At 45.0% G+C, this 17,592-nt stretch overlaps 1 protein-coding gene across 1 annotated transcript; it reads right to left on the reverse strand.

The window, feature by feature from the left end:
- Window positions 1-8,574: 8,574 nt before the first annotated feature.
- LOC125539398 (uncharacterized) lies at window positions 8,575-9,693 on the reverse strand. The gene has a single exon (XM_048702841.2). The coding sequence runs from the start codon at window positions 9,594-9,596 to the stop codon at window positions 8,919-8,921; it is 678 nt and encodes a 225-aa protein (XP_048558798.2). The 5' UTR covers window positions 9,597-9,693; the 3' UTR covers window positions 8,575-8,918.
- Window positions 9,694-17,592: the final 7,899 nt, after the last annotated feature.

Genomic DNA, 17,592 nt, shown 5'->3' on the forward strand with positions numbered 1-17,592 from the left:
CATCATGTCATCTTGCCTAATGCATTACTCTGTTCTTATGAACTTAATACTCTAGATGCATGCTGGATAGCGGTCGATGTGTGGAGTAATAGTAGTAGATGAAGAATCATTTCAGTCTACTTGTGACAGACGTGATGCCTATATACATGATCATGCCTAGATATTCTCATAACTATGCACTTTTCTATCAATTGCTCGACAATAATTCATTCACCCACCGTAAATTATGCTATCTTGAGAGAAGCCACTAGTGAAACCTATGGCCCCCGGGTCTATCTTCCATCATATTGCTTTCCTGTGAATTTACTATTTCCGCTATCTTTTATTTTGCAATCTTTATTTTCCATTCTACTCCCTCCATTCCTTTATGTAAGGTGTATTATTTTTGGCACGGTGACCAAGGCACAAAATTGTAGACATGTTAAGACCAAATTACCCTTGGCAAATTTGTTGGTTAGTGGCAAGTAAATTATTTAGTCTAGGAAAGTAAGAGATACATGCAATCGACAAAGAGATACTTTCCTTCTTTTGCTACAAGGAGAGATACAGACAATCAGGAAATAGATACTTTCCTTTTTTCTAGAGGGCTAGCAAGGGAATTATAAGGAATTACAAGAAATGTACCTTACATTGTGAAATTTTATCAAAACACAAATACACCTTATATAAAGGAATGGAGGGAGTATATCATAAAAAACCAAAAATATTTATCTTATTATCTCTATCAGATCTCACTTTTTCAAGTGGCCGTGAAGGGATGGACAACCCCTTTATCGCGTTGGTTGCAAGGTTCTTATTTGTTTGTGCAGGTACGAGGCGACTTGTGTGTGGTCTCTTACTGGATTGATACCTTGGTTCTCAAAAACCGAGGGAAATACTTACGCTGCTTTGCTGCATCACCCTTTCCTCTTCAAGGGAAAACCAACACATGCTCAAGAGGTAGCAATGTCAAAACTACATTCCTTAATGGATCTCTTAAAGAAGAGTTGTATATGATGCAACCAGAAGGTTTTGTCAATCCAAAAGGTGCTAACAAAGTGTGTAAGCTCCAGTGATCCATTTATGGACTGGTGCAAACAACTCGGAGTTGGAATGTATGCTTTGATAGTGTGATCAAAGCATATGGGTTTATACAGACTTTTGGAAAAGCCTGTATTTACAAGAAAGTGAGTGGGAGCTCTATAGCATTTCTGATATTATATGTGGATGACATATTGTTGATTGGAAATAATACATAATTTCTAGATAGCATAAAATGATACTTGAATAAGAATTGTTCAATAAAAGACCTCAGTGAAGCTACTTACATATTGGGCATCAAGATCTATAAAGATAGATCAAGACACTTGATAAGACTTTCGATGAGTACATACCTTGATAAGATTTTGAAGGAGTTCTAAATGGATCAGTCAAAGAAGGAGTTCTTGCTTGAGTTTTAAGGTGTAAAGTTGAGTAAAGACTCAAAACCCAACCACAACAGAAAATAGAAAGAGGATGAAAGTCATTCCCTATGCCTCAGTCATAGGTTCTATAAAGTATGATATGCTGTATACCAGACCTATTGTTTACCTCACCATGAGCTTGGCAAGAGGGTACAATAGTGATCCAGGAGTGGATCACTGGATAGCGGTCAAAACTATCCTGAGTGGAATAAGGATATGTTTCTCGGTTATGGTGGTGACAAAGAGTTCGTCGTAAAGAGTTATGTCGATGCAAGCTTTAAACCGATCTGGTTGACTCTGAGTCTCAATCTGGATACATATTGAAAGTGGGAGCAATTAGCTAGAGTAGCTTCATGCAGAGCATTGTAGACATAGAAATTTGTAAAATACATACAGATCTGAATGTGGCAGACCTGTTGACTAAACTTCTCTCACAAGAAAAACATGATCACATCTTAGTACTCTTTGGGTGTTAATCACATGGCGATGTGAACTAGATTATTGACTCTAGTGCAAGTGGGAGACTAAAGAAAATATGCCCTAGAGGCAATAATAAAGTTGTTATTTATATTTCCTTATATCATGATAAATGTTTTTTATTCATGATAGAATAGTATTAACCGGAAACTTAGTACATGTGTGAATACATAGACAAACAGAGTGTCCCTAGTATGCCTTTACTAGACTAGCTCATTAATCAAAGATGGTTAAGTTACCTGACCATAGACATGTGTTGTCATTTGATGAACGGGATCACATCATTAGAGAATGATGTGATGGACAAGACCCATCCTTTAGCTTAGCACTATGATCGTTTCGTTTATTGCTATTGCTTTCTTCATGACTTATACATGTTCCTATGACTATGAGATTATGCAACTCCCGAATACCGGAGGAACACTTAGTGTGCTATCAAACGTCACAACATAACTGGGTGATTATAAATATGCTCTAGAGGTGTCCCCGATGGTGTTTGTTGAGTTGGCATAGATCGAGATTAGGATTTGTCACTCCGTGTATCAGAGAGGTATCTAGGCCCTCTTGGTAATGCACATCACTATGAGCCTTGCAAGAAATGTGTATAATGAGTTAATCACGGGATAATGCATTACGGAACGAGTAAAGAGACTTGCCGATAACGAGATTGAACTAGGTATAATGATACCGATGATCGAATCTCCGGCAAGTAACATACCGATGACAAAGGGAACAACGTATGTTGTTATGCGGTTTGACCGATAAAGATCTTCGTAGAATATGTAGGAGCCAATATGAGCATCCAGGTTCTGCTATTGGTTATTGACCGGAGATGTGTCTCGGTCATGTCTACATAGTTCTCGAACCCGTAGGGTCCGCACGCTTAACATTCGATGACGATTTGTATTATGAGTTATGTGATTTGATGATCGAAGTTTGTTCGGAGTCCCAGATGAGATCACGGACATGACGAGGAGTCTCGAAATGGTCAAGACATAAAGATTCATATACTGAAAGGTTACATTCGGACACCGGAATGGTTCGGGTCGTTTTGGATGAGTTTCAGAGTACCCGGGGTTACCGGACCCCCCCCCCCCCCGGGGGGGGGGAAGTTATTGGGCCTCATGGGCCTAGTGGTGGAAGAGAGGAGGCCGGCCAGGGAGTGGCGTGCGCCCCCCTAGCCCAAACCGAATTGGACTAGGGTTGGGGGGGGCTTTCCTTCTCTCCTCCTCCTCCTTCCCTCCTTCTCCTACTAGGAATAAGAAAGAGGAGGGGAATCCTACTTGGACTAGGGAGTCCTAGTAGGATTCCCCACACCTTGCGCGCCCCCCTTGGGCCGGCCACCTCTTCCCTCCCCTCCTTTATATACGTGGCCAGGGAGCACCCCATAGACACACAAGTTGATCTTTTAGCCGTGTGCGGTGCCCCCTCCGCAGTTACACACCTCGGTCATATCGTCGTAATGCTTAGGCGAAGCCCTGCGCCGGTAACTTCATCATCACCGTCGCCACGCCGTCGTGCTGACATAACTCTCCCTCGACCCTCTGCTGGATCAAGAGTTCGAGGGATGTCATCGAGCTGAACGTGTGCTGAACTTGGAGGTGTCGTACGTTCGGTACTTGATCGGTTGGATCGCGAAGACGTTCAACTACATCAACCGCGTTAACATAACGCTTCCGCTTTCGGTCTACGAGGGTACGTGGACACACTCTCCCTCTCTCGTTGCTATGCATCTCCTAGATAGATCTTGCGTGATCGTAGGATTTTTTTTGAAATACTGCGTTCCCCGACACCACATTCATGCCGGTGTAGAGCATGCCGCTCCACATTGGAGGCGGCTCTGGGTAGACGCGACCTCTCACTGCCTCTGCCATTGAAGCGGCACACCGCACGCTTTACGCCCGCCTGAACACGCCTCCTCACTGCATTCAAACGCCTTCATTAAACTCCCATGGAAGCCGAGGAACCAACTCCAGCCACATGTCCGTTCACGAACGGGCCAACATTAAACACAACGCCGACCAAGCTCCTTGCGTCCATCCTCTATTTAAATGAGGCCAGATGCAGGGAAAGAATCGCAGCACTCCGCCGCTCCCCATCTCCTCCTTCCACCAATTTCTCCACTCTTTTGATGGCATCCGACGAGCCGGGAGAGCAGTTCTCCTGCATAAAAGCCGGCTGGGTGGCTCAACGAGCCTTCTAGATATGAGCGAGGCAGCTCGCTGCTCCTCCTACCTCACCTAGCCCGATGGAGCCAATTGGCGCCCCAAGCCGGTGCGTGGTTCAATAACTCACCACTCAAAGCCAGCTTGCAGAGGAGTGGCGAGTTGCTCCATCTCGGCATGGTGGGGATCGCACGGCAACACGAGCATCGCCGCCTCCAGTGCCTGCGACCGCGCCATCCGCTGTCGACGCGTGCGTAGCCGCGCCATGCACACAGGAAAAAGAAGCCGGCTACGCGGATGTTGATGAGGTGGCGGCCATCACGTCCGGGCCGGCCTCCATCATCGGGAGAAGTAGAACACGGGAGGCCGCCGCGGCTTGTATTCCATGGAGGCCACCGCAGGCGTGTCTCGGCTTGTACAGCGGGTGACCTGTAAGCACCCGTCTGGGCTCCACGGAAGCACCTTTCCCTCCAACTGAAGCACTCTCTTTGCCACTCCGATGAGCGGCGTACCCGCGCATAGGGAAGATACGGGAGAAGAATATGCCTTCGGGACTCCCGGTAGTCCGGTTAGCGGGCTACTGGACATAGGGAAGACAAAATGATCCGCCGCGTTCGGCCAAAGACTAGTCTAGTGTATCCGCGTCGTGGGAGTGGAACTCCACGCGACTGTACGTGCACTAGTTATATCTTGTTAGTTAAAATATGTCCAAAATGTAACCATTTTCATCAGGTTTGTATGAAATCCGTCATGTATATATGAAATTCGTCTGAGTTCGCATGAATTTTATCCGGTTTGTTAAAAAGAGTTTGAAATATATGCTGCCAGCGTTGGATGACGGCCTCCCGTATTTATTTCAGTGGACTGGTTCCTCCATCCACGGATAAAATTTGTGGGTTGCCGTTGAAAATGCCCTTATTTGCGCATGCGCAAGGGACACATGGCATACGAAGTATTATGATCGCCTGGGGACTAGACTATTAGAGCAACTCCAAAGGGCCGACCCATTTCGTCCGCCTGCGTCCGTTTGGGTCGGCACAGACAAAAGTGGCGGCCCAATGCGCCGACGCATTTGCGGCCCAAATTTGCGCCCCAAATGCGTCGGCGCGGACGCCGAACGGACGCTTCGCGCGCCTTCTCGCAGCCGCCGCGTCACCACATGGCGGCCGTCCAACTACTCGCTGCTCACGCGGTCAGCTTAATTTATGACGACGGGCCCACGCATCAGCGACGGCGCTCGTCTTTTTTTAAGCCGGCCATGCGGCGGGGGCGTCCTCATCCAAACTCGCCGTCCACATCTGCCCACCTTTGCTCCCTCGTCGCCGCAAACCCTAGCCACCACAACCACAGCGAGATGGGCCTCTTCTCCGGCGCCAGCGGCAGCAAGGCCAAGGGCAAGTCCCCCGCCACCCCTTTCCCCTCAGAGTTCCTCCCACCTCCGCCGGCGCCGGTGCCTCGCCGGCAGAGGCAGCGCGTGAACGTGCCAGTGCACCAGGCGGAGTGGCACTGGCAGCACCGCTAGCCTCTGCCGTATCCGGACGTGATGTTGTCGCACGACTGGCATCTGGATCCAGATAGGATCCCAGTGCCGGCGGCGCCGCGGACGGCTCGTGCTCACGCGGAGGAGGTGCGGCGCCTGCGGGCGCTGCTGACGCCGGAGCAGCGCCACGACCAGGCCTACGCAACCGACTCGCCCAACTAGGCGAGGTGGTTCGCCTTCGAGCACGAGGAGGCGAGGCGATGGGGCGTGCGCGAGGTCGACCGGAGGTCACCGCCACCGGCGCTCGTCGTCCGCGAGGAGGACCAGGCGGCGGAGGATGCCTACCAGGCGGCCCTTGCAGCCGTCTACCGGGAGAGTGAGGAGGACGAGCGGCGCAGAGCGGAGGCGGCGAAGGCGTTACGAGGCGGCTCGGTACGAGGCGGCAATGGCGCAAGCTCTTGCCCTCTCCGCGGCGGGCGACAGCGTGGTGCCACCGGTGGCCCCGCCGTCCCCCATCAAGCCGGAGCCCCAGGCGGAGCCCGAGCCCGAACCCATCGCACGCTTCTCCTGGAGGGGAGTGGTGCGTGAGTGGGTGTCCGCGCCACCGGTTTGGCTGGGGACAACGCCGGCGCAGGAGCAGGCGTACCTCGAGATGTGGCGCCTGCGCCGGTTGGCAGAGGAGCGTCGTCGCGGCGAGTACGAGGAGATGCTCGAACGCGACCTCGAGGAGGAGCAGCGCGAGGCCGAGGAGGAGGCGCGCCAGGCCGCGGCTGCACAGGCGGCCGCACACCCCCGCCCCGGCACTGCCTGCGCCGGCACAACCTGACATGACGGCGCTCTGGAACACGACGTTCGCCTGGGCCAGGCCGGCGCCGACACTCATCGACCTCACGGACCCCGAGGACGACGACTCCGCCGCCTCGTAGTTTAGGCTGTTTTTATTTATTTTTAAATGTAAATGTGGACGTGTGGACTTTCGCCGGCTTTCGTGGCCGGCTTTAATGTTTAATCAATGTTGTTTTTTTAATATACATGCATTCATTTTTTTGGCGCCATCAAAATGGGTCTCAGGCCAGCGTTGCGCGCACGCGCCAACCCAAATGCGGAAGCGGACATCCTGTTCGTCTGGCCGAGCCAAACGAAAAAAAACGGATGAAATCGCCGTCCATTTGGATCGGCCCGTTGGAGTCGCTCTTAAGCAGTAAAGAAAAGATCACGGTCTCTGTCTCATCTGTCACTCTGTCACTCTGTCACATGTATGCATGCATGTGCATGTTCACACAGCTAGTCAGGTTAGGTAGGAAGTACTTCGCACCTGGAGATGACAGCGGTTGGTACTTGCCAGTAGTTTGGATTATCCTTGAGCCGATTCAAGTATACGCGGACGACAAATATCTTGCTCTGATGATCGACAAGGCAAATATTCCGCTTTCTGCATGCGACAAAAAGCTAGAGAAGTAGCGAGTGAATAGTCACATCACCTTCGGAATTTCTCGCTAAAGAATAATGATAAAGGTGGCCAGCTGTCGATCAGTAATTCGACCCAGGAAGAACTTATCCCTGTGCGCCCACAATTTTTGGACTATTAAAATGTTGCAAAATAATTGTAAAAAAAATTCAAAACAAACATCAACCTGAATACATAGCTCAAGAAATAAAAATAATAATCAATGTTGATAGTCATGTTAATGAGCCGAATTTGAACTAGCTACTTTATTTTTTTGCGAGTATAGCTAGGTTTGTCCTTTTTGTTTCTTGAGTTGTATTTGAATTTGGATTAGATTTTTTCTGACGAGCGATATTTTTTCATTTATGTATTTGTACTATATTTGAATTTCAAGACTTCTACGCTAAGGTTTCTGGATTAGAGAATACTGGCAATACCTCACACATGACTTTTATGTTGAGATTTTGCCTTTGAAGCTATCGGTATTTATTTCGGAAAGAGTGTCGATCAGTGATAGGCACCTAGGAGTATAGAAGTACCAAATAGTGTATGATATTTCAATGGTATAAGCTGGGTGGCAACTGTTTTTGCTATTTCCAGGTCACCGTTGAGAACTGTTCAATTATACTATATATACAAGTGTAGTTGGGATGACACAATATTGATCATATGGCTAGGAGCGGTTGAAAGAGAAATAATTATTCTAAGTTGAGCAAACCATATCATTCCCTAAAATAATTGTTTATCTAAAGCAAAAACTAAGTATCACACTCTTTCTAAACTATTTTTTTATGTTTTAAAAATATATGACATTTTGGACATTGCCGCAGTTTCCAAGGGGTAACTCTACAGTTATGTTTACACGAATGTGCCACTACAATTTGTAAAATTACAGAGTCATGGAACCTGATTTTTTTTGTTTATTTGACGAAACTCGATTTGATGTTGATAATTAAAGTTTGAAAGTGTTGATCCCATCTGTTTTCTGAAAGTAATCTAATTTACAACAGAGGGACAGTTGTCTAGCTATCTAGTAACTACTAGTAATCCTTCACTGAACTAGGGATTTATTTAATAATTCCAAGATGAGGTTCACTGTGTCAGTATATTCTGAACTAGCTTATTAATGGTTGTTTCCTTATGGAAGTAACGGGAAGTTAGTGTTAACTGTTATCTGACTCGGGACGGGAAGAAATGATCAATTAGTTTGTTAAGTTGTGTGTACTGCTGTGTGTGGTAGAATTAGTTTTCCAGTTCAATAAGGTTCTCAATATCGTTTGCTTAGAGGAATGGCTGGAAATGAGCTCGACTTTAAATTAATAAAGCGATAATCGGCGACGTGTATCACGTAGCATGCTAGGGTTGCCAGCTATCATACAAGTGCTCTTTTTCTCCTCTCGCAAAGTTACAAAAGTAGGGAAGTCGATACAAATAGTGCAATGCCAGTACCAAAGTATAGCATCACGAGAATGAGACCATTCAAACAGACTACATGCATATATACAATTTCAATTCAAGCACAGTGCAAAAAATAGTAAAACTTGCAAATGTAGTATATAGTAATAATGGAAAATAGCAAATCTTTTATTTAGTCGGAGATAGCGGTACATCATGAGCACTCTGGCAATAACCAACTCATCACAAACATGTGACGATTACGACAACACATCATGCACACACACACAACGAAATCCTTACGCACGCAGGTAACAGTGCGTGCTTGTACGTACGTAGAACCTGGAGAAGTAGTACGTAGTTTCTCCGCAATCGAAATCCAGCCACACATAAAAACCAGCAAATGATTAAGAAATTAAAGCACACAACAAGTACGTAGTGGTACTTCAAATAGCCAGTCATGCATGCATGCGTGCGTGCATGAGGTATGGCGGATGCAGGGTCCGGCCGGCTCAGTTTGGGCACTGGAAGCCGGAGGGGACGTTCTTGCCGCAGTTGTTGAGGACGAGGCTGAGGGCGATGGGCAAGGTCAGGTTGATGCCCAGAAGGTTGAGGTTCAGCGTCGTGCAGAGGCACAGCGCCGCCTCCAGGTCCGCCAGCCCCTGGATCAGCGAGCAGCACGGCTGCACCGGCGGGCTCCCCAGGGTAAGGTTCAGCAGCCCGAGCACGTTCGCGCACACCCCCAGCTTCAGCGCGTCCAGAGGGCACTGGGTGCTGTTTCCGCCCCCACCGTTGCCGCCGCCACCATTGCCACCGCCACCGTTTCCGCCGCCACCATTCCCACCGCCACCGTTCCCGCCCCCACCGTTCCCACCGCCACCGTTCCCGCCGCCACCGTTTCCGCCTCCACCATTGCCACCACCACCGTTTCCGCCTCCACCACAGTTCCCTCCTCCACAGTTCCCGCCACCACCGTTTCCGCCGCCACCGTTTCCTCCCCCACCACAGTTCCCGCCACCACAATTGCCGCCTCCCCCGCCACCGCTCCCCCCTCCTCCCCCACCGCCACCGCTCCCTCCCCCGCCGCTGCCCCCGCCAGGAGGGCAGGGACGGCCAGTGGCGTTGGCGAAGGTGAAGAAGAGAAGGTTCAGGGTCAGGAGCGTAGCGATCACCTGCACTTTCTTCGCCATCTCTGCCTAGCTAGCTAGCTACGCCAGTGACAGTGTACAAAGTGCACTCACAGGCTGTTGCTTTGCTTCTGTTGTGTGTGGCAATGCAAGGGGAGCCTGGGTGGTATTTATAGGGAAGGGAGTGCGAGGGGGGAGGGGCGGAGATATCTTACATCACTTCTCCTGTACTCCATGCATCTGAAGAGCCGCGCGTGGACTGGGGCACCGGGTGAGCCAGCGTCTAGTCGAGCTGGTGGAGGAGGAAGGAGACAAAGATGCCAACGGAGATGCCGGTGTTGCTTGCATGCCTGAGTTTCTAACCAGTGTACGTACAGGTAGTGTATCACTCTGAAAAGCGTACTCTAATGTCGTTTTCGGTTAGCTCAAGTCGCCATCAAGCCTCCAACTTTCCAGTTAATTTGGTGCACAACAGTGCACCTGCTCGCTTGCTAGTGGAAGATGGTATTTAGCTCGTGTCGGTTTCGATGATTCGCGATCCCCCATCATAGATATCACTTTGTCCGGTTCCCTACCTAGCTATATAGCCATACATCCCGTGACATGTACGTACCGCGTTGGATGGTGCATGGCCGATCTAGTTTTTGCACTCCGCGCGTCACGTCGTCCACATGAATCGAGCTGCGTGTGATAAGATAACGAATTTCTAATGTGCAGTCAACATCAAATTGTCTCTCACCATCACAACTGATTAGTGAACATCACCGTGCATGTGCACAATAAAACTTAACCAGGTGATGCCATGCGCATTGCTGTGGGAATGGTGTTAAAATTGCATAATATGTGCTTAAAAACCACATAAAATAATGGTAAAACAAATGTAAGGGACTAATAAGAGTGTTCTCGGTTTACATCTTTTAAACAACAAACTTACAAAACGTGATAAAATGATGTATAAAAAGAGTTCTTTTCTAAATAAACTTAACACGACGTCATCTTTTGACAAAATGTGAACCATACATTATATATTTTGCTCCAAATGTCAAACACATATACCCCTAGTAGAACAGTCATGCGTTGCTACGGGCAATAATGCATATAAACGAATCAAACAAATGATTAAGATCATCTCTAAGGTCGAAATTCATTTCTTCCTCATATGTCCAGGCGTGTTTGGAGATCAAACATGCACCCAACAGGTTCTACAAACTTTAACCATTTGAACAGTCTGGGCTTCCCAAATCCAGACAATGTGTGTTGGAGAAATGTGGTTGTCCGGACAATCCGTTATATTATCTCCAACATGCGGACCCAACACAAAAATCCCACCCTATGATGCACCCTTCCCAGAAAAAAATCAGTGGGTTGTTTGTTCGATGTATGGGGAGGACGAATGAATGAACGATGTATGAACTCCCCTTTTAGGAGTGGAGATTCATGAACACACAAAACAACACATTTTTTTAAACTTGTGACTAGCACATGATATGGAAGATTAGGCATGGTTCTTCTTTCTCCTTCGCTACCATGAGCACGTCTTACTTTATGCACCTAGCCTTATGATTTTGGTAAAGACCTGATTGTTGATTATTTTATCTATCTTACTAAACAAATCTTGATGGTAGTATTTTTCTTTTCTGAGGAACCGGTGGGAGCACTGCCTTTTTTTATTAAGAGAGAAAGACGTACAAGGTGGTGCAGTTTTGTGGGAAAATGTGGCAAAAACCGAAGAACTAAACAAATACATGGGCCAGTTAGCTGATGCCCACGGCATGCATGACACTCGAAAACGCCATTTAACATTGCTTGATGGCTTCATATGCCAACATTGCCACTTCACGGTGAGTCATGCGACGTCCCGTGAACACTCATCTCTTTCTCTCTTTCCATATATTCCAAACGGTGTAGATGAGCCTACCACTTCAATGTTTACACGCCTCTTTTGACTTATTTGCGATCAACTCATTCTGCCAGATCAAAATATCATCGGGCTTCGGCAGAAAATTGGGCACCGGAAGATTCTCATTTGTCCAGGTGATCACTTGGTTCTATACAACGACACAGAGGGGACAATCATTGCACATGTGGGTCACCGTTTAAGGCGCCTGGAGGCAAAGCTGGCATCACGGGTCGTGTTTCCAGCCCCGGATTGTAATCATGTCCGCGGTGAGAAATTCTTCCATGAAGGGCAATCCAATCAAAGAACTTGCATTTAGGGTCAGTGTGCGGGGACCAATTCTTGGCCGGTTCGAACCTGGGTTAAGATCCATAGAACTGGACCACATATCCGGACGCCGAAGAGTAAGAGCCATTTGTAGTCAGGTTCGAAGATATGGTATCCTCCTGGTTGGTTGTAAGGTGAACTTGAATAACACACTCCCTGCGTCATCATGTTCTTCCTGGAAGCAATCTTGTAGAGCTCCGGGGCCACTAACTTTAGGGGCCCTTTTCTGCTCCATTATCGTGCCAGAAGAGCGCCTGGCGGCCGTCACCGATGGTGATGGTTGTGCAAGCCTGGAAAAAGAATCATGTCCGCCTGGTGGGATGGTGTGTTGCACTGGTACTTCCTTACCTCTTTGCTATTGTAATGATCCAAGTTGGTGACTGTTTATTCATCCTCAGATACAACCTTTGGTTGTCAAGGAATTAATCGCCACATTTAACATATAGTAGTCCATAGATGTATCACAACTAACTTTTTTCCTTTAGGACTATATACCACCCCCCCCCCCACCCCCAATTTTTTAATAATAATTTCCCCAATGAAATTGATGAAACTATCCCACCAGGACCATTCCCTCGAGTATGGTTCCAAAATTATGATATATATACATATCAAGAACAAAAGGACAACCTTAAAGATGAATAACTCTCACTATTTATATCAGTTCAACCTAGAAACCTTTACAAACCACCATCACAAAATAAGCAGACCATAAGCCTAAATGAAGGTACCGTATAATCAACTCAAAACGGCCAATTCCTTCAACCAGCAAGCGGCAAAACCGCTGGCGCCCATCCTTCCTTTCTACCGAAGACATAAGCTGCACCTCATAGCAGGAATCTTGCAGTTCTCACTTGCATGCCTCGTGGTTCTTGCAAAAGGCTACGATCACACAAACTACTTAGACATATTTTTTCTTTGCACAGAGTTGACGACCACAATCATAAGTGTTTTTAAACAACTCATGCAAAACAAAAGACCTTCTATAGCGATCCATAGTACTACTCCTATTTAACTTCTGTAGCAACTCAGAACTGTTTAGTTTTTTTAATAGATACGGGTATTATAGTATCAAAAAAAGATTCTGTGGACGGCGCTGGGACTCCCGGACCGGAAAGCCGGCCCTGGTACGTGTGTGGGGGCACTCGGAAAGTCACGGGACGTACGATTTCAAACTATACTGTTGGACCGACCAAAAGATAATGATGATGTGTTGAGTTGTCTTCATTGATCTACCAAGTTTCCCAAACATTTGCTTTTTTTTTAGGGGTCCCAAACATTTGCTTTGGTACGTCACCGGTCGATCCGTCGCTGTCCAGCCGGCTTCTCATCAACGTATAAAATAACAAAATCACTACGCGCCCCTACACCAATAGATCTGTTGCGTCCTGTGATCGTTGCCACCATGGGCTGATTGTTTGCTGTTTAACTAAAATCCATCGGACGTGTTTGGTCATGCAATTGTGTGTGTGGCAGCTATCGATGTGTACATTTGCTTGTATTTTGTGTATGTGATATCGATGAATTGTGCACATCTACCCGTGTCGGCAGTGTTTGAGTAGTTTTTTTAGGGACGCAATGTTGACTAGTATTAGCTTCACATTACTTTGGTTGCTCGACTTCAATTGCCAAAGTCAGGTGATTTAATTTAAGAGAATCTGCATCCGCTAGCATCTTTAGCACTCCGCTCATTCTTGAGCTTCTAAAAGGCCATTTTGCTGCCTATCTATTTTTCTGACACTAGTGCCGAATTATAGTGCCAAGATACATCTATCGCAGCCCCTAAAATCGAACTATGTACGATTGATGGATCGCACACATTACAAAAATATAACCGCCTGCCCACAATGAAACGTGTGCGATGATTGGTCCATTGAGCACGATTTGAGAGATGCGCGCGCGCGCGTGTGTGTGTGATATGGAGCACACAGTTCCTCAAGAATTGTGTGAGATAAGTCCAAATAACACATAGGATTTTGACGAACGAATTATTTGCGTTGCTTGGCAAACGGTTGTTAGAAATGAATTGTCTTTGATGATGGGAAACATCGCAAACGTTGCATAATCTGTCCACCATGTATGAAGTTTCACACACGGTTTCGCAAGTATAAAGCGTGTGCGATAACTCAGGGCAACACACACGATTGTATGGTGAGAATGGTGTGCTCCAGTGGGCAGACGATTGAACTAAAGGAACTACGTGCGATGGGGTTAACAATCGCACATGTTTTTGCGAGGTGAATCATGTGCGATGTGACATGCTCTATCTACAGAACAAAAACATGCTTTGTCTGTAGCACAACAAAATATACTTAGAAAACATCATTGCACAATTGAACTAAACACCTATTTCATTAGTAACTAAACACCACATTGCACATCTCATTGCATAATTACATAAACTAGTAACCGCTCATCATGTACCCTGAGACCCGCAGCCACAAATCCTCGTCCATGTTATGAGGTGCAGAATAATTTTGGTGTTATAAATGCTAAGTCTACACTATATTACTTAGCGGGAATCAAACTATGAGCCATATCATTAGTAAATTAATTAATTTTTATCTTCAAATGCCCATATACTTTCGGGAAAGATAACGCATGTACGTCAGTTTTCTAATGTCCTGGCCCAAACACCGGTTCGGGCAGTCAGATATAGAGCATGCATCTTGGCACAAGGAGGGCAGTGTCACGTCATTCTGGCTTGTTTGGTGGCTAACGAGATGTGACCGAACGAGTTCTTTTTTTTTCATCTTCTCTTTCACTGTCACTCTCTTTCTCATTATCACCATGCCCCCGTGTCTTATCCCTGGCGACCAAACCCCTGCCACTGCGTGCAGCGATGCCAACCACGATGGCTGAGATGTGGTGGGATATGCGGAGGCCGTGCGGCTCACGGCCGAGGGTGCACCCTTCAGCTGTTACCTACTACCTGTGGCAGGGCGCCGAGGAGTTCGTCATGCGCAAGCAGGAGGTGGAGAACGCGCTGCTCGGCGCCTGGGAGCCCGATGTGCAGGTGCACATGAAGTTCCATGACGCCGAGGAGCGCTGCACCGAGTGGATCAACAGTTTACTCAAGGACGTTGACCCCCTCCTTCTGGCCCTTGTTCGAGGTACAAGATGCATCCATCTCCGTAGTTAATCCTTCTGATTTTTTGGCAATAATTTTAGAAGGGCAATTGTCTGATCGATCAATCCCGTCCAGCTCCATTTTTGATTCAGTAGATGCAATGCTTTTGCTTCAATTGTTTTTTCTTTGCCATTCAATACAAGTCCATTCACTGCATGTTTTGGTTTAGTACTTATCGCCTTGCATGTATGGTTCAAGTTTTTTGATAGGTTATGAATGAGGAGCGACAAGCAATCTTCGACTAATAATTGGTAGGATCTGTGTTTAGCCACTTGTACTTTTTAGCAAATAACCGTGCCAAATTTTGTTTACAAATCATGAAAATTTTCATTAATTAACCATGGCAAAATTATTTCATTAATCATGGTTAATTTAGTACTTTGACCATGGCAAATTTAGTTAACATGTCATGGATTTTTTTTCATTGATCATGGTAAGTTTAGTAAATTGACTATGGCAATTTGAGTTTATAGATCATGGCAAATCTTAGTTTCATGTAGCTTGGCTAATGCCAAAATTATTCACTAATGATAATTCTTTACATGGAAATTTCACTTATTTTTTGTCATGCCAAAAGTACTTTACATCCATGGCAAATTTTTGCTATGACATATGAAATTTACCACATGAACAAATACCGAATATAACTTTTTTGTCAATATGTGCCATCCCCAAGTTATTAAGCAATTTTTCTGTAATGACACAACATAAACTAGTGATGATTTTTTCCATGGCAAATTTGTACTCTACTTACTTTCTTTCACCCATGGCATTTCATAAAGGTTTTACCATGTATAATGGTAAATTATTCTTTTAGTGTCTTCATAATGTGGAAATTCGTTATTCTCATATGGCAAATTCCATTTATTTGTCACATGGCATATTCTTAACATTATTCATTTTTCTGTAGGCTTTTTCTCCATAACTTGACATTCATTATTAATGGTCACATGGTAAAATCCATTACAAAACTATTTCACATACATGGAAAATTTCGTTTGATAAGCATGGCAAATTTGATAAAAAAAACATACCACGGAAAATTTGAATATGCATTTGCCATGGCAATTTTTTGATCATTTTTATGTGTTATTTCAGATACATGGCAAATTTATGTTTATAAATCATGAAAAAATTGATAAAAAATATCACGACAAATTTTTTGTGCGTTTGCATGGCAATTCTGATCATTGTTTGTGTTATTTCACATACACGGCAAATTTATTACACAAAAAATGGCAATTTTGATAGAAATAGCATGGCAAATTTAAATATGCATTTGGCATGGCAAATTTTTGATCATTTTTTGTGGTATTTCACATACATGGTAAATTTATGTTTATAAAGCATGGAAAATTTTGATAAAAATACCACGGCAAATTTGAATATGCATTTTCCATGACAATTTTGATCATTTTTTGGGTTATTTCACGTACATGGCAATTTTTATTTATAAAGCATGTCAATTTTGATAAAAATGCCATGGCAAATTCGGATCTACATTGGCCATGGCAATTTTGATTTTTTTTGTCTTATTTCATATACATGGCAAATATATTGCACACAAGACAGTAATTTTGATAGAAATGTGATGTCAAATTTGAAGTACTTTTTCGACCATCTCAAATTTTAGGAATTGACCGTGGCAAATTACTTGGTGGATCATGGCAAATTTAATAATTGAACATCGCAAATTTTAGCAGACCATGGAAAATTTATTAATTGACCATGTCAAATTTAGTTTATGGATCATGGTCAATTTCATAATTGACCATGCTAAATTTAGTTTTCTGAATCATGGTAAATTTAGCTTATTGTGCATGGCCCAAATTATTCTTCTTATGGCAATACTCACTTTTTTAGAGCGATGGCAATTTAGTTTGTTCTTTTTTTAGCATCATGGGAATTAGTGTGTATGTATCATGATGATTTTACACCATGTTTGCAATCATGACAAATTTGCACCACTTTTGGCTACCATGGAAACCTTATACATTTTTTCCTTCAATGCTTGTTTTTAGGACCATGGCAAAATTTTCTTTTCTTTTTGCAACATGGCAAAATTACTATTCATGTCGCCATGGAAAATTTTAGTTTATGGTCATGGCATATTCACTTTTTATACATCATGGTATATTTATTGTATGGGCAGTGGCAACTTTTTGTGAGCACGACAATTTGTTTCTGGTCCAACCTCAAAATTTAATTTAAACAATGGCAAAATTATTTTTTCTAGTACGGCATGTTTGTTTTTTGTTGGACAATGGCAATGTTTATATTTTTTTCATCAGCTTTTTTTCTATGAATTTCTACATTTTTGTGGCATTTTTATTTGCAAAGCTTTTCTCAGTTTTAGCTGGTTTTTCTGCATTTTTTCGTGCTTTAGTATCCAAAATGGTCTAGCTTGTGCAACAGGCCAATGCTGGCGTCTTTGTTTATGTTTTTTGTTGTGTTCTTCATTAGCGTTCTGAAAGTGTTCGCGCTGGGAGGCCTCCCAGGCTGAACGAAATGTTCGGTCTCTCCCCCTGCCATGGGGAACGATTCGTTCGGTTTTAAGTCGGTAGAAATCTGATGCTCACTCCTTATCGGGTCCTATACGTTCGCTCGAAACCTTCCTTCACCATTGAAAGCCTGCTAGGAAAATCACAAAACATATGGCAATTTCTCAAAAAGAAAAAAAACAAACAGATGGCAGCACAGCACCG

Source organism: Triticum urartu, chromosome 2A (assembly GCF_056163025.1).
Source record: "Triticum urartu cultivar PI428250 chromosome 2A, HENAU_Tu73, whole genome shotgun sequence".
NCBI lineage: Eukaryota > Viridiplantae > Streptophyta > Magnoliopsida > Poales > Poaceae > Triticum > Triticum urartu.